Genomic DNA, 16,490 nt, shown 5'->3' on the forward strand with positions numbered 1-16,490 from the left:
TTCGGATCCAGTGAGTGTGTCCATACATATACTGTTCTCATGCTCAAAGGCAGTAGTAGATGGGAAGTACGCCTGAGAAGAAGGCTGCAGGTTTTTCTTGCCCCTAGACTGTCGCGGGTTTGGACTTTGCCAGAGTAGAGACATTACAGGCAAATCCAGGGCTTCCCTGAAGGAAATGCCTAGTGCTGAAACTCACAGCAGGTCGAGTGCATTATTCAGTATTCCCTGGAAGTGGTGAGAAGGAAGGACCCTCTCTATAACAGCAGGATAAGGAATTTGAATCTGCCAGCCCTGGTGGCCCAATGGACAGACAGTAAGAAGAGCATGTTTGCTTGTTTGTTTTTACAACACAGGGTCTTGATGTGTTGCCCAAGCTGACTTCAAAGTCATGGGCTCCTACAGTCTTCCTGTCTCTTGGCCACCCAAGTAGCTGGGACTACAAGCACATGCCACTGCTCCTGGCCTAGAAAGGGCATGATTAAAGGGCTACCAATACTTCAGGATGAAGCCCATGCTGTAGGATTTCCACATGCTTTGGCAGGGAATCCACTGGAAACATGCATGTGAGGCTGGGGAGAGTGTGGGGCTAGAAAGACAAGGGAATGATCAGTGCTGACATGATCACTAAAACACCAGGAACGGCCACCATCAGTGTAGAGCAAGCAAGGACTGAACAGTGTAACATGGCTAGAGCAGCCAGGGGAGAGTGGGGGGTTTGTTGTGTCCTCTTTGGGGTATCAGAGACCTGAATATGTTTATGGGAAGAAGAAAGAGTTAGGAAGCTGCTGCATAAATAAATAGGGGCTAGTGGTTCAGTCTGGGTCCTGAAGATAGGGGTGGGATCCGAATCAAATGCAGAGGCAGAAATGCAGGATTGCAGGAGAAAGGCTGGAGGAGGGAGATAAGTAAAGGAAGAGAAAACATGGCACTCGGGGAGGACAGTTGGAGTCCTTCATGGTGAAGGTAAGTCATACTTGTCTTGGGAGAGTAAAAGTTGAGGTGAGGTGCTAGGAATGTGCAGGGGCCTGCAAATCATGAAAGTATAACAGCAGCAGCTTGAAGCAGGTCAACAGTCCACGAGAAATCCAACAAAACAGTCCCGTAGTCCTTAGAAAATCTGATGCTGGAAGCTACTCACTATTTTATGTTCTGTTAGGTATTGATCAGAAAGAACTTGGAGAACAAAAGGAAGATGAAAAATCATGGGAGCAGCAAATGAAAGAACGAAGGCAGAGAGAAGAACGAAGGCAGAGTGAACGGCAAGAAGCTCTAGAAAGGGAACGAAGAGAACTGGAAAAACTGGATCAGGAAAGGGTAGTATGTTTGGCTTAAGTCTCTGTAGTAGTTTCTCCATTGAATGTCTTCAGAAGGTACCTGGAGCTCAGAGGTGAGCCAATGGTGTCCAGAAATCGTAAGTGGCAGGTAATGGAAGAGGCCTCCCCTCCTCTCCTTGTCATACTATCACGAGAAAGGCCAGAGAGCATACACCTTCTGAGTGTGATGATAAAGGATGGCTTTGTGTGTGTGTGTGTGTGGGGGGGTAATGTTTGTTTATTTATTTATTTATTTATTTATTTTAGTTGTAGTTGGGCACAATACCTTTATTTTATTTATTTTTATGTGGTGCTGAGGATTGAATCCAGGGCCTCGTTTGTGCTAAGCTAGCACTCTACTGCTGAGCCATAACCCCAGCCCAAGGATGGCTTTTGAAAGCATTTTTTGCATACATGCTCATCTGATCTTTAAACTCATGGGGCTATAAGGTGGACTATGTTTTGCTGTGGAGCTTCCTTTTATAGATGGGGTTTAAAGAAGAGGCTTCCTAAGTCAGCTAGCTAGGACTAGAAGAACCAGGGGAGACAGGTGCCAGGCCCCAACTGCTTCCAGACATACATAATTCCCATAGTTTTCTTTTTGCCTTCTGTGGCCTGATTTTAGTCCTAGGCAGATGGATTACTCTGGCCATTTAGCATGCTTGCCAAGTCTTGCTTAAATTAATCTTCCATATGAATGTTCCCTGGACTCCTAGTTAATTTGGGTCTAAAAGCACAGAACACTTTAGGCAAATTAATGCCTTCCTTCTTGGGATGTGTTCATCTCCCTTTGATGGTAGCAGTGACTTTAAAGATATAGGTATAATTATATTTATGTATATATTTTTATATATGGTACTCTAGAATGCAGTTTTACTTTACAGGATCAGGTTTATATTACTATGGTTTTTAAACACTGAAAACTTTTAAAATATATCTATTTCCTCTTTGGGCCCCCATCTATTTTATAGAGAATGATTGAAGAATCACTGAAGATTGAAATGAAAAAAGAATTAGAAGTGACTGTTCAAGATGTGAGAGACAAATCTACTCATGGAGAAAATCTTTTAGAGAAATATATGAGAATCATCCAGCAGGGGAAAGACCAAGAGTTATCTGCAGATAAGGTGCCTATGCTTTGGAGGGGAATCTAGGTGACAGAGGGGTTGGGGGATGGCACCAAGGGCTTCTGTGATTTAACTCCTAGGGACAGGAATCTGTTTACTGAAGACAAAAATTATTAAAAGTACAGAAAATCCACACTTCAAATGGGCCCTCAACCCTCAATATATTATGCTCTTTTGGCAAAATTTCATAGTTTGTGTTTAGGTAAAACATTGAAGAGGTTTTGCTTTAAGATTGAATTATAGGTATTGAAATATAGGTATTGAAAGTTTATTTTGATCTGCTGCTAAATTTCCTGTTTAAACGTCAACTCTTTTGAGACTCAACATTGCAAAAGTACTTTAGAGAAATCAAAATGTTTAATGAAATTAATTCATATCTAATTTCAAAATTCTTTTCTTGGGCTGGGGATGTGGCTCAAGCGGTAGCACGCTCGCCTGGCATGCGTGCAGCCCGGGTTCGATCCTCAGTACCACATACAAGCAAGAATGTTGTGTCCGCCGAGAACTAAAAAATAAATATTAAAAAAAAAAAAAAATTCTTTTCTTTGTGTCAGAGCTCAAAAAAGATAACCAGAGAATGCTCAGTAGTGGACACGCTGCCATCCAGTGACAAGGATGAAAGGTATGGTTTTCCTAAACATTGCTCTTTAGCAAACCATTAGTGCTCATTTTGTCAGCCCAACAGAAATGGTCAGATACTTGAACTTGCCTTTAAAAAGTTGAACTGGGCACTGTGGCCAGGGGAGGCTGAGGCAGAAGGATTGAAGCCAGCCTCAGCAACTTAGTAAGACCTTGTCTCAAAATAAAAAGGGCTGAGATGTGGCTCAGTGGTTATGTGCCCCTGGATTAAAAAATAAGATTGTGAATATTTTTTTGTTTTTTTAAACTTGTGATGTTGATCCTGACACAAACTCTGAGAGCAAAAACCTTCCTCAAGGAAGGATGAGAACTTTAGACACTTTTATGATTCCTTCCTAATTTTTGTTCTTTCCCTAATTTAGTTCCACAGGCTTTTCTCATGAAGAACCAGATGACATTTGGTAATCATGTTAGCTGCCCAGACTTCTCACATACAACAGTGAAGTTATGTAACCCATCATCCTTTCTAAATGTTTCTCTGTAACCAGATAAAATCCTTAATAAAAACTGTATTAATCCACTGGAGTGTTCTTTTTTTTTTAAATCTAATCAAGTGAAATCTCTTCTCCAGCCATAGTTTCTCATTCATTACACTAAAATGAACTCTTCCCCCCCCCCCTCCCCATTTTTGTCTTGGGTTATACTTATCTTACTGTGGTTGAACTACAGGCCTACATTTTGGAAGTTCAAGTTCTCTCCAAAGTGAGGCTACCACATATAGAACAGGAGGCTATCTTCCCCAATATGCTCAGGTTTTCCCTCTGATATAAAGTCAGACTTTTCCATTCTGGGGTCTAGAAAAAACACATCTACTATGGTTTGAATGTTTGTCTCTCCAAAATTCATATGGTGGAACTTAACCCCAATGTGATGAGGCTAGAAGGAACTAAATAGGCCCTTTTGCCCTTTCACAGTTTGAAGACGGCATTCATCCCCGTTGGAGGGGGCAGCTTGGAATCTAAGACCAGACCGCGAACATGCAAGCCTGTTGATCTTGGACTACCCAACCTCCAAAAGTGTAAGAAATGCATTTGTTCTTTATAAATTACTTAGTCTACGAGACTTTGTTACAGCAGTAATAGAAGACTGAGATAACATCTTTATTGTGGAATCTTTGGTCTATTTTTGTTGGGGGAAGGGGTACTAGGAATTGAACCCAGGGGCACTGAGCTACATCCCCAGTCCTTTTTGAGGCAGACTCTTGCTAAATTGCTGAGGCTGGCCTCGAACTTGCAATCCTCCTGCCTTAGACTTCCAAGTTGCTGCGATTGACAGGTGTATGCCACCATGCCCAGCTGATCTTCATTTTTAATTAATATACTTGTTGGTTTTTAAGTGAGTAGATTCTCCCCAGTAACTCTAACTTTTCATCTCCTAAAAGTTAAGTTTTACAAGATGTAACTAGAAAAATCTGTCCCCCCAGAGGTTTCTACATTTGGTGGCCCAGTTACTTTGAATAATTAAAGAGACTGCTTGTGATCTTATCAGACCATAATTTATTCAGGAGACTCACGTGACTTACGTTAATTGTACAAAATGCTGTTTAAACAGAAGGTACTATGTACGGTGACAAATAGCAGGCTAATTGGGCTCCCACTTATTCTCCTGCCGGGTGTGAGCCAGGCGTGAATGAAGGGCGATGATCCAGAGTCAGCACCTCATTTAGAATGTCAGTGTGTCAATAATGACAAAGGCTGGTCCTCACTGACAAAGGTCAGGTGTAGAATATCCAAATGCATAAGCATGCTGACAGATTAGTTTTAAAAAATTATAAAATGAAATCCTAGTAACAAATTTAGCTCTGCTGCTTCAAAGAGTAACTGTTACAACTAGATTGTTACATTTCCAAATAAATTCTTCTTTCACTCAACTTCCATACTTTGTGTTTGAAAATTAGCCAAGGGTACATGGACCCTGTTAAGGTTCCCCATTTCTACTTTGCCCAAGAGTAAGCCTTGTGTTAATCTTATCGGTAGATGGCTTTTATTTATTTTATTGAAGAAGCTAGTCAGAAAAATTCTATACTTTTCATTCATAGAACTCTATAAAGTGCTAGTGGCATTTTATGCAAAATATAGCCCAGTGGATTCCAATGTTTTTTTAAAATGCTCTCGCTGAAGAGTTTTGTCAGAAATAAAACAGCACTCTTAGATTAGATTCCTATGCAAATGTGAAATCTTGATAATGCATATTTAAAAATGACACCATACTGAAGACAGAGAAAGATAGGATTCATGTATGGTAAAAAGGCAAGCAAATGAAGCCATAATTTTATTTCATTACTCTTAGTACATCCACAACTATTTCCACCTAAATAGATCTTTAAAATAAGCATACACAAGTATTGACTATTATCTACAAATATTTATTGTAACACTTGAATAGAACTACAGGAAGCCCTTGGCACTGATAGAAAATATTGATTCACTGTTAGGTTACAAAAATTTATACATAGCAAAATTTAATGCTCTTTACATAAAAAATATTAGACTACTTCAACAAAACTTTCAAAAATTCCTGGTAATAGCTACCAGAATTAGAAAAGTAAAATTAGGCTTTAGACACTGCCTCTTCTAAAACACTGGACTCTAACAGCACCTCCACTGCTGGAAAAAAAAAATATTTAAGTCTGTCATGCAACAGGAAAACAAAACACTAAGCTACTTTGGAACTGTTCTACACAGAAGAGAGCTTCTTCCAATTTAAAAAACAAAAATCCAAATAGGCATTTTTAGGCATGAACCAAAAAAAAATCCAAATGAAATATTATACTTGATGTTTAATTTTAATAGCATCTTGAAAAGGTATGCTTCCTTTCATTTGAATACATTTCTGCACATGTATGTTTTTAAATCCAGGAAACAGCCAAACCACAAGTTAACTCTTAACATGAATATACATAGTTAACCCTATAGTATGCAGCCCCTTTGAAAAGCACTGATGCACCCAACAATTATATGGATCATTTCAAAAAGAACAACACAAAGTTTACCATCACTAAAACCCAGTACCTATAGTCACTTAATGTTCTGGAACACAATGACTTAGAAGGCAAATTTCTTTTGAAATGGCTTAAACTCAAGCAGTTTTCTTGCCGAACATTAAACATTATTCCAGGAAACCAAGATAAGAATTGAAATGAAATAAATACCAACCCTAACTTAAATTATGTATTCAAGTCTATAAAAGTAGGAGGTTAGAGGTCTGTGGTCAATTTGCAGTTAGGTTTTAGATGTTGGTATGAAACTGTAAACTCACCATTCAGACCACTTACAAATGGTTTAGAATGGTGGTCATTTTAATAAGGTAACACTTCTTAAAAATATTTATGGAACAAAATTCTGTGAAGGAGTTTGGGGCCTCTGGTTATATAAATTCTTAGAAATTTCAGGCAAATACTCATTAAGGCAGAGCTGATGCTTATTTCCCAAGAAGAATGAAAACTGTCATTATCATTGTGTAAATGAAATCTATTATAAAACTGATTCTGGAAAGCTTGTCACCAAGTCAGAATTCAGCTTCTTCTGTGTTAGGTTCAGCACAATTGTTGTAAGCTCTCGTTTTGTAGTATTTTTGAAAAATAGGTTTCTCATTAGCTGAGGAAATCAATGGGTCCTGGAATTGAGGGGTGCTAATTTGTTTTTTAAAGTCAGTCATAGGAATCACATTATCTTTGAGCCCAAGTTAAATAAATGTCAGCTGTCAGAACTGGAACTTTACACCAATTCCATTTTATTTCCTATGTAGATTTTATTTTTTGAGGGCAGATAGCATGTGTGAATTTATGGTCAGATCCCTTGATGCTGGCATGTCATAGGTCCCTATCAAGGAGTATGATGTATTCCCATTGCCTGTCTTGATAGAACTGCTCTAGCAATAAGTACACACATGCCACAAATTTTCAAAGGATGAACAGTTTGTCAAAAGTGTTGCCTTTTAAAATGGCTGACATGAAACCTCCAATATTTGTCCTAAAGAAAAAGATTTACCCACTGGAAGGTTTTCCTAGAGATACATCCCAGTAGCTTGAGACAGACAGTGAAATGTTGGTACGTCTACATTAGTTTGGTGGGATACACATCTGTACTGCAGAGCAGCTGATGATTTGTCAGAGCTGTAAAATCGTCGGCAGAAACACTCTGGCAAACATTTTATGTGTAAGAATTGAGTTGTTCTTTTGACCGAGACTGGATATCTTGCAGTTCCTGTTCTTCCTTTGCTTTGATATCCTGGTAAGCCTGCATTTTGCTCGCATCCTTTAAGTAAGCCCAGTTAGAAGACAGTATCATGAGGAAGTGGATCTGGAAAAGAAGGGTGAGCATGATGGCTAGTGAGCACGTGACAAGGCAAAGCAAGCTGCTAGTCAGATTAGATGGACTCAACTGTAAAGGGGCAAGGGTTATTCGGTATTAATACTCATTCTGCTAGCAGAGCTGTCAGACACAGAGCATGCTCTACTAGTTGGCTTCATATTAAAAGGCTGAAGAAAAGTTAGTACACAAATATAGTGAACTTGGGGGGAAAATGGCCGAAGTTATTGTTAAGAAAAAGCAAAAATGAAACATAAGAGTGCTTTTTACCATTTTGAGGATAACTGTAAAGACTAATGCAGAAGTTCAGAAACCCGTTGTGTTTATTTTAATTAAGTATAATGCAAAGATCTTTTCCACCTGTGGATAAAAAAAATCAATTCCCCCAAAGACCTAAAAGTGTGAACAATGTTTATTTTCAGTAATTAAACTACATATTTAACATGGAAAAATTAAATGTAAAAACTGAAATTAAGAACTATAAGCAAAGCATGCAGTTTCTTAATTAACAAATTTTTAGTAGTGAAACTATATTTTTCATTTTATAACTGCCATTATTTCATTTCACAAAATGTAAAAATCCTCATTATCCTTCTTTACAATTGATGTGGCACATACTTCTTTCCCATTTTCCCCATATTTCCTGCAAAATAAATCTATTTCAATTTCCTTGTATTTCTTACTTCCTTCACAACATATTTGAGACCTTCAGATTCAGGCCCAATTTCTCTTCCCATTAAAATCTTACATGCCATTTGACAACTAGCTATGAGGAAACAGTTACTACTCACCAAAAGACAACCATTTAAGGTTACCAATTTTGTAGGCTCTAAAGGAATGATTGTGTTATGCAAAAAAAATAATAATTCATAGATCCTTTTTCAGAGAAATCAGATGGGTGACACCCTTTTTCTTCAAATTTTCATCTGCTTTATTTGTGGGGGCATTTAGTTGATAGTGAACCATATGATCATAAAAAGTTGTTTTAAGTCAAATTTAAAATTTGCAAAATATCTTCTACAGTAACAAAACAAAATCCAGATTAAAACATTTCTTTTCATCTTCAGCACTTGTTCGCATTTTCATCACTGAAAGTGGTTATCAAGCAAGCATAAGTAACAGAAAATGCAGGTATGTCAAAGCATTAATACTTCACTTGGATACTGCTCAACGTTTTTCAAGAAAGTTTTTGAAAGGATGCTCACCAATGTCAGTAAGTAACTGAATGCTTTTCAAAATGTGGAAATAGCCACGTCATTATTTTGTAATTCATGTATAGTAAGTCATATTATTCTAACATGCGAATGAGTTAACTGAAGCTATTTACAAATTACTGTAACAAAACTGCAGAAACAGACTCTGCTTTAGTCTGAAGTGTCAGTGATATTCACGCTACAGAGTAGAGCTCTCTAAAGCTCCTTATTGGCCTTATGCAATTTAGAACTTAGTGCAGCAATCTTCCCGACTCTTAAACTTCAAAACCGCATAGTTATATGTGGTAGCCATCATGTAGATCAGCTGGTGGAAGAGAACAAAACAGGACAGTAAGATAAAGGCAGTGAGGGCCGATGTCCCAACACTTCTAAGCTTGGGCAGGGATGGATGCCAGCTCATAGTCTACGGCGTTTCTTTTTGCCCCACTTCCAATCACAACAGATGGTTTCCACATCTAGCACACAAACTTTTTCTCATCACACATATACAATGTTAAGTCCTTGGCTCTACCCTCAGTAAGCTTATTAAAAAGCCTTGGATGTGTTTCAAGAATAATAAGATGAAGAGCTGGGTCAGCAGCATGAGAAAGATCAAGTTCAACATCTTATTTCCCCTCATCTTTCCAAAACTGCCTGCTCAGCAGCAATTAGTTCTCTTCCTGCCTGTTGCTCAGCCAAGAGAACAAGTCACCACCATGAATTCATAAGTTGTGCTTTTCGTAGTATATCACGGGAATGAATGACTTAATGGTTAGAATAACTGGGAATGAGTCACTTCCGAGCATCTGAGATCTCCCCTTGCTCTACCAATCTTTTTTTTTTTTTTTTTTAATTTATGTTTTAGTTGTAGGTGGACACAATACCTTTATTTTATTTAGTTATTTTTATGTGGTGCTGAGGATCGAACCCAGGGCCTCGCATGTGCTAGGCAAGCACACTATTGCTGAGCCACAACCCCAGCCCCTCTCTGCCAATCTTAATTGGTTTTCTTCACATCACAAACCAGGTAGCATCCCAGAATTACACACATAAGGCCTGTGTGTTTTATACAGTTGATTTTTATGAGCAGATTCCTAAAAATAAAATTTGCCTGCTGACTAAAATTTATTTGTGACCAAAACAATAGGCACTTGAGGCACTTCCTTAGTCAGTGGACAAGCACAGAGCAGTGTAAGATTTGAGCTGAGGTTGAACAAGGTGACACTCTGCCACCTTGTTTCAGCTCAAACTGTAAGCAAGTGTCCTTGTGAAGGTCTAGCAAGTGCTGCCATTTAAGATGGCTCACAAGTAGACTGTGCTGTGCCTCAGAGATAATCTGCGTGTTAGATTTCATTCAGGCATGAGTGGTGGTGCTGTTGATTCATTAATATTGAATTCATGGCCAACAATATATATATATATATATTTTTTTTTTTTAATTTATTTTTTGGAGGGATACTGGGGATTAAACTCAGGGGCACTCAACCATTGAACCACATCCCCAGCCCTATTTTGGATTTTATTTAGAGAAAGAGTCTCACCGAGTTGCTTAACACCTCGTTTCTGCTGAGGCTGGCTTCGAACTCTTAATCCTTCTTCCTCAGCCACCCAAGCCACTGGGATTACAGGCATGTGTCGCCACACCCAGCAACAATATATATTAAATAAGGTGTCTTTACACTAAAACACAAACAAGGTTGTGTACTGACAAGTTGGTAAAGATATGACCAGAGGCTTGTATCAATCCTACTCTATATTCCCCCTTAGGGGCCTGGTTCAATATTCAATATTTCAGTGTTTGAAATGACTTTATAGAACAGAACTACCACACATACAATGAGATCAATCATATATTTATACATCTGTGTGTATGTATATATCATATTTCCATATGCAAGTGAAGATTTCTTTACAAAGAAATGGGCAGTGCCTCACTTGAACAACTGTCCATGAATGAAGCATGATACTAAGTACTAAATTGAGCATGCTAGGCCCAGTCAACCAGTGTTGGTACCCTCTCTTCTTTCCAGAGTCCAAATTATATCGCCTACAATCAATACCAAGGCAGCCACTACTACTTCCTATAAACTAGACATGAGGTAAGTTTATATGAGGAACAGTTACCCAAGGCTGAGTGCCAGGATCCTTTGCTTCAGTAGGCTGGCAAAAGCTGGAAGGGAAATCTGTCATTTAGAGGCTGGGGGGAGGGGAGCTAGACTAGGGTGGTCCTGATGCGCTTACTCACCAGGGCAATGACGGTGGCACCAGCTCCAGCACAGGCCACAATGAACAGGTGATAGGACATGTAGAACTAGGAAAGAACAGGCACGGGCATAAGCATTTTCTGTGGACTGCATTGTCTACACCCATTCTGGGGTGCTGCCTCATCCTTCTCCTTGGTACCTATTCTCTGAAAGGCTGGAAGCAAGCTTGTGTTCCCTTTGAGCTCTGGCTGCACGTTGGAATCACCTGGGAAGCTTTAAAAACTTTCTGATGTCCAGGCTGCACCCTACACCAATTGAATGTGAACACCTAGGGGTTGGGCCTCAGCCATCAGTACATTTTAATGCTTCCTGGTGACTGCAGTATGCAGCCAAGGTTAGGATAGGAGACTCTGCTTTGAGCCAATCCATTTTAAGCCAGGTAGGGTAGGGGCTGACTATTCCCTTAACTTGTTGTCTTTCAAAAACATATCACATTGGTGTTTTCTTAACTATGCAAGTTCCCACTGGTGCATTTAAGAATTTTGCTTTATTAACAATTACAAGCCCATGTCTAAAGAATGTTGTAGGATCAAGATAATTTAAAACCAAAGTCTTATGATATCTTGCCAGTTAAGGATGAGTGTATAAGGAAATAACAGCAAGTTGTTCAGGAAACTGAAATGATTAATGGTGAACTCTAATTAAAAACTTGGTATATGCACAAATTCAGGAGAAATTTTCTATGAAAATTAATTGGTATTTTTTCTGTGACAAGTATTCTTTTTAAAAATTTCCAGAAAGAGAAGAATCAATTCTCAGATTTATAGATTTGGGATCACTCCTAAATTACTGACAGAAGGAAAAGCTCATCAGTTCCTAAAGCCCTTCATGGAATGGGCTGGAACATATGAAATGACCATTTTTGTAGGCCAAAACTGATTGAATAGTGATGGTAACAGAGTTCACTAAAGAGTCTGCATAAAAAAGCTGTCCATGATAGCATGTTGACCATCTCTCCTGCCTTTTACAGCTGGGAGAACCCTTTATCTCAGTCTAATCTATGAGGCCATCACCTATGAGCCCCCTAACCCGCAGCAGGTTTACCTCATTTGTGTTGCAGATGTTCTCTAGGGCAGAGCCACATATTTTTCCCGGGAAAGCATTCCAAGGAATGATACCTGCAAAGTGAATCCCAATAGAAAGTTAGTGCCAATTAGTGCCTTGGGTGGGTTTTTGTTGTTTTGGCTTTTTTTTTTTTTTTTTTTGGGGGGGGGGGTGTGCTGGGATGGAACTCAGGGCCTCACATATGGTAAGCATGCCCTCTACCATGGAGCTACATCCCCGGCCAACCTCATGTTCTTAACAGACCCCACCACTTTGGCTGCCAATTGTAACATAATTGTAAACTGTTCCTCAGCAATAGCTGAGGTGTCTGCTGTCTACAGAACAGGCTTTTTGGAATAGAGTAAGCCCTATTTGGACAATAGGCCAAGAGCAAAGTCACCTGGTCTCTAAGAGATTTAAACAGCTTGGTGTTTTTTTTCTCCTACAAATTGTGCTTTGTTCAATTTTGAGTTGATATTTGTAAAGATAGTTTCAAAACTAGGTTTTCCCTATAGTGAATTTATTAACTGTATCTGCACGGTGACCCATCTAAAAGCATTACATTAGATAAATTAAATTTCCATATGAATGTTGTGCTGTGGCCTGACTATTCAAGCTCTTGCCTAGTGGTCCACCTGAGAGAAGTGCCAAAATTGAGAGTACAAACTTGGAAACTTTAAGTTTATTGAAATCTAATAAAAAGTTTTGGATGTGTATTTTGGACACCTGGGCTGAGGATGTAGCTCAGTGGTGGAGCAATTGCCTACATGTACAAAACCTAGATTTAATTGCCAGCACCAGGAAAACAAAAATTGTATATATGTGTTGGGAATATTTTTAAATTGAAAATCAAATTGGAAACTAAAAAAAAAAAAAAAAACACTAGGCAGTGCCCCTCATCCCAGAGGATGGGATAAACAGTCTAGTTCTGTGATGTCTCTCTTGTAATCCTGAGTCCCTTCTACAGTGACAGTTGTCCCTTGAGATACTGCTCTTTTACCTCTTTAATGCGTTTAAGTGTGTGCTTAAAAATTAAGCACAGTTCAATTTACACTTCTCCCAGGAGGTAAGGAAAGAGTATTTTAAAAACATAAAAAGTCCTTATTCCTTCCATCCCTCTGATGGCCCATAGTAAATCTTCATGCCTTAGAAGGATGGGAAACTATCTGTGAAGCCAGTGATTGCAAGGCTAACTGCTGGGCAGATACAGAGGACTTAAAAATATAATTATGGACTCACAAAAATTTGTGGTGAAAAGTTATTTTTAAGGAAGAGGAAAATGATGCACATTTAAATATTTTTCCACAAATGCTTTAAAAACCAACTTCAGGATCTGCTTCTAAACCTATCATAAAGAACAGTGTTGTTTGGCATGGGACTTTGTGAGAAGAGGTTAGTGTGATGGGCAGTTTTAAGTTATTTCCATATGATGTTGTAAAACAAGGTGTTGAGAATAAGACACGTGAGAAAACAAGCAAGAATGAAATATTCATCTGTTTCCAGAAAAGCTCTAGAAGGATAGTTACTTCTTCAGTTCTAATGAAGATCTCTTTTCCTATTTCTGCCAGGGAACAGATTTCCTAGCATCCTGGCTAGAAGCAGTAATTAGACTTCTTCCTTAAGATGCTGCCTTCTCTCACAGCAGAAAGTCAAGTCCCAAATTAATTGACCAGAGGCCCCTCCTCTGGCTTGTCACAAGGAACCAACCTTCATTCCCTATTTTGAGGATCCCATGCATGAGAATAAGCCATTTAAAGCAGTTTCCGAGAGCTGAAGGCAGTTTTCACAGCATATATCTTGATGATTTAAAAATACATCTGGATTTATGTTGTGTTTTGGCATAGATAAAGTTTAAACAATTAGTCATTTTAAAAAAGACTTTTAAGAGTTGGATATAGAAATTAATTAGATTGTACAGTATGTATAATTTTAGATAAAAAGTCAGTTATAAAACAGAGAAATATTTTTATAGTAGATACCCAGAAGTCTGACTAAATTGCATTATAAAGTAATGTTGCATTAAAAACATCTTTTACTGGGGCTGGGGCTGTGGCTCAGTAGTAGGGTGCTTGCCTTATATTATGAGGCACTGGGTTTGATCCCCAGCACCATATAAAAGTAAATAAAGATATTGTGTCTCCATCTACATCTAAAAAAATATTTTTTAAAAAAACATCTTTTACTAGACACTTAAAAATATAAAACTATTGAATGACATCCTTTAGCAAGTTAAAAGCCTCAGTAATGCTTCCATCCAGAAAACAGTATATGAAGGGAAAGAGTATAAACTATTCAATAGATTAATGTGTGAAACAGGTCATAAGTAAAGGGGATGCCTCTGTAATAATTAAGGTCCAGATATATGCCACAAGATGACAAAAAATTAAGGGGGAGAAAATTAAAAAGTACCATATTGCCGGACATCCACGCAGATCTGCTCCACACCCGCAGTCCCGTTGGTCTGCGGTGACTTGATGACTTCACAAGTTGACCATATGTTATAGAACATAAACACAGGCACTGCTGAGAAACCAAACACGCCCAGCCAGGCCACTCCAAGCACATAGGTGAGGAAAACAAACTAGGCCAAAAACAAGAGGAAGGAGAAAGAATCATCGTTTGCACCAGCGGGTCATCTCCCAGAGGAAGGACTATGCAGATCTGGGCCCACTCAGTACAGAAGCCACGGATGCAGGATGCATTCTGAGAATCACACCCTGCTATGGCAGCTAGAAGAAATGGCCAGGGTAGGGGAGCAGGGGAAGCTGGAGCTGACCATTCCCCTACATAGAGGATTTGAATGGTAATCCCCAGAGCCACCATGGGGGCTTTTTCAGGTCTCTGTCTTAACCCCAAGAGGTGACCTTACTTATTCAAGGTCACAGAACTAATTAGTGACAGGGCTTCCCATGAGGCACTCTTTCTGAATCTGATACCCATTTTCTTCTAGTTTTCTAAGATTCACAGCAACTTTACAACAAAGCAATTGGTTTAGGAAAAAAGCTTCATGGTCCTCACCCACAAGTCACCATGGGCAATTCCAGGAAGAGGGTAATTGCAGTACTCAACTTTCATAACCTGTCTTGACTACCAATTTTCAGACAGCTTTGAAAGGCTGCCTCAAACACCTTATGGTATTTCTATTCACAGAATGTGCACCCACAGGGCGTGTGGGCAGGTTCGAGTTCTACTTTGACTGTTATTTTTTAAGCTCATGGTGAGACCTGAGGATTCTACCTGACTTTTTATACTGCAGGGAACACCTGGAAAGTGAGAGGCTGGCCTGGGGGTCAGGCTCAAAGGGGCTACCTCCAGTTGCTCAGCCCGGTAAACTGCAGAAACAAGGCCTTTTTTCAGTATAGTTCCAGAAACATTTATAGTTCCAGAAACATTTGCATTTCTAAAAATACCCAAAGAAGCCGATTTCAGCAGTTTCATCTTCCTCCCCAGTGCCTGGGATCTGGCTGCTTCAGACTAAGGTTTCTTTTTCTTTCCCCTTCAAAAGAAAACTTTACAATCTTTCTAATAACACCACAAGGACTCAAAGGGGACTGTTGATTCTTGGTCTTGGTGAGTCTTTCCTTCCGGAGGTGGTCAGGGCTCCAGAGAGAAGGCCAGTGCCCTGCTGGGAGCTGTTCCTGTCACAGTGGCCTCCAGCATTCAGAGCTGCTTCCTCAGTGAGCTATTGGGATAGCCTCCCACAGAGACTGAGGAGAGCAAGGCCTTCTTGAACAGAGTCAGAGCTCATTTGTCTCCCCAACCTCATACAACTTTCTGACCTCAGCCTGTTGCTTCAGTGCCTGTTCCAGCCCTATCCTCTGTATTGTGAGCCTAACCTTAAAAAGCCAAAGTGTGCCAGGCACACACCTGTAATCCCAGCAACTTCTGAGGCTGAAGCAGGAGGCTCGCAAGTTCAAAGCCAGCCTCAGCATGTTAGTGAGGCCCTAAAGCAACTTAGCAAGACCCTGTCTCAAAAAATAAATAAATAAACAAAAAGAGCTGGGGCTATGGCTCTGTGATTAAGCACCCCTGGGTTCAATCACCAGTACCAAAAACAAAAAGTGTCACAAGAATCCCATTTGGGAGTAGGGATGCTCAGATCAACAAAGGACTAAACAGTCAGCAGATGAGTGGTTCATCCCTGCAGGAACACAGTTTTCAGAAATACTTCTGAATGACACTCCCTGTGGAGACTGACTTGTCTTTGCAAGTGCTGTAATTCTTGTTCAAGCATTTTCACACAGGAGATTAGGCAAACAGGTCCAAAAGAGGCCCAGCAGAGCCATTCTGAGGTCTCACAAATGGTGTCACTCAGGACAAAATTACAGGTTGGCATGCAGCCCCAAGCAGCTTAGGTTGTATGCTCCGCTCCCTGTGGGGCCTATTTCTCATAGAAGGGGCAAGTCTGGGTGAAAGGCAGATTGTGGAGTTAGTCCCTGACCTGTGGATGTGAGGGAACAACAGGGACAGGCAGGACTGGGAGGGGCTGCATCTTTGGTCTCCAGCAGTAAACTTGATGTTCACAGCCTTATCTTACTTGTACTAGGGGATATTAAGGACTTGGCAGGGTCCCTGTTGGAGGACGGTGGTACAGGAGAGA

General features: G+C 39.8%; 2 protein-coding genes across 10 annotated transcripts in view; one reads left to right on the plus strand and one right to left on the minus strand.

Annotated features, from left to right (window-relative positions):
* Nucleotides 1-3,558, plus strand: part of Ofd1 (OFD1 centriole and centriolar satellite protein) — a 40,926-nt gene extending 37,368 nt beyond the window's left edge. For 4 of the 5 annotated variants that reach the window (XM_077106353.1, XM_077106354.1, XM_077106356.1 and 1 more), the window contains 4 exons: nucleotides 1,157-1,317; nucleotides 2,285-2,440; nucleotides 2,995-3,062; nucleotides 3,442-3,558. In XM_077106353.1, coding sequence (XP_076962468.1) covers nucleotides 1,157-1,317; nucleotides 2,285-2,440; nucleotides 2,995-3,062; nucleotides 3,442-3,484 — 428 coding nt within the window. In that variant the 3' untranslated portion in view covers nucleotides 3,485-3,558. The remainder of the gene's footprint in view (nucleotides 1-1,156; nucleotides 1,318-2,284; nucleotides 2,441-2,994; nucleotides 3,063-3,441) is intronic. The other variant, XM_077106355.1, reaches the window with a different exon arrangement.
* A 1,085-nt stretch (nucleotides 3,559-4,643) lies between these two features.
* Nucleotides 4,644-16,490, minus strand: part of Gpm6b (glycoprotein M6B) — a 162,867-nt gene continuing 151,020 nt past the window's right edge. For 3 of the 5 annotated variants that reach the window (XM_077106905.1, XM_077106904.1, XM_077106903.1), the window contains 4 exons: nucleotides 14,300-14,471; nucleotides 11,891-11,964; nucleotides 10,828-10,893; nucleotides 7,419-8,907 (listed from right to left, as the gene is read on the minus strand). In XM_077106905.1, coding sequence (XP_076963020.1) covers nucleotides 8,827-8,907; nucleotides 10,828-10,893; nucleotides 11,891-11,964; nucleotides 14,300-14,471 — 393 coding nt within the window. In that variant the 3' untranslated portion in view covers nucleotides 7,419-8,826. Of the gene's footprint in view, nucleotides 7,381-7,418; nucleotides 8,908-10,827; nucleotides 10,894-11,890; nucleotides 11,965-14,299; nucleotides 14,472-16,490 lie in introns of those variants that run through there. The other 2 variants (XM_077106907.1, XM_077106906.1) reach the window with 1 other exon arrangement.

Source organism: Callospermophilus lateralis, chromosome X (genome assembly GCF_048772815.1).
Source record: "Callospermophilus lateralis isolate mCalLat2 chromosome X, mCalLat2.hap1, whole genome shotgun sequence".
NCBI classification, from domain to species: Eukaryota; Metazoa; Chordata; class Mammalia; order Rodentia; family Sciuridae; genus Callospermophilus; species Callospermophilus lateralis.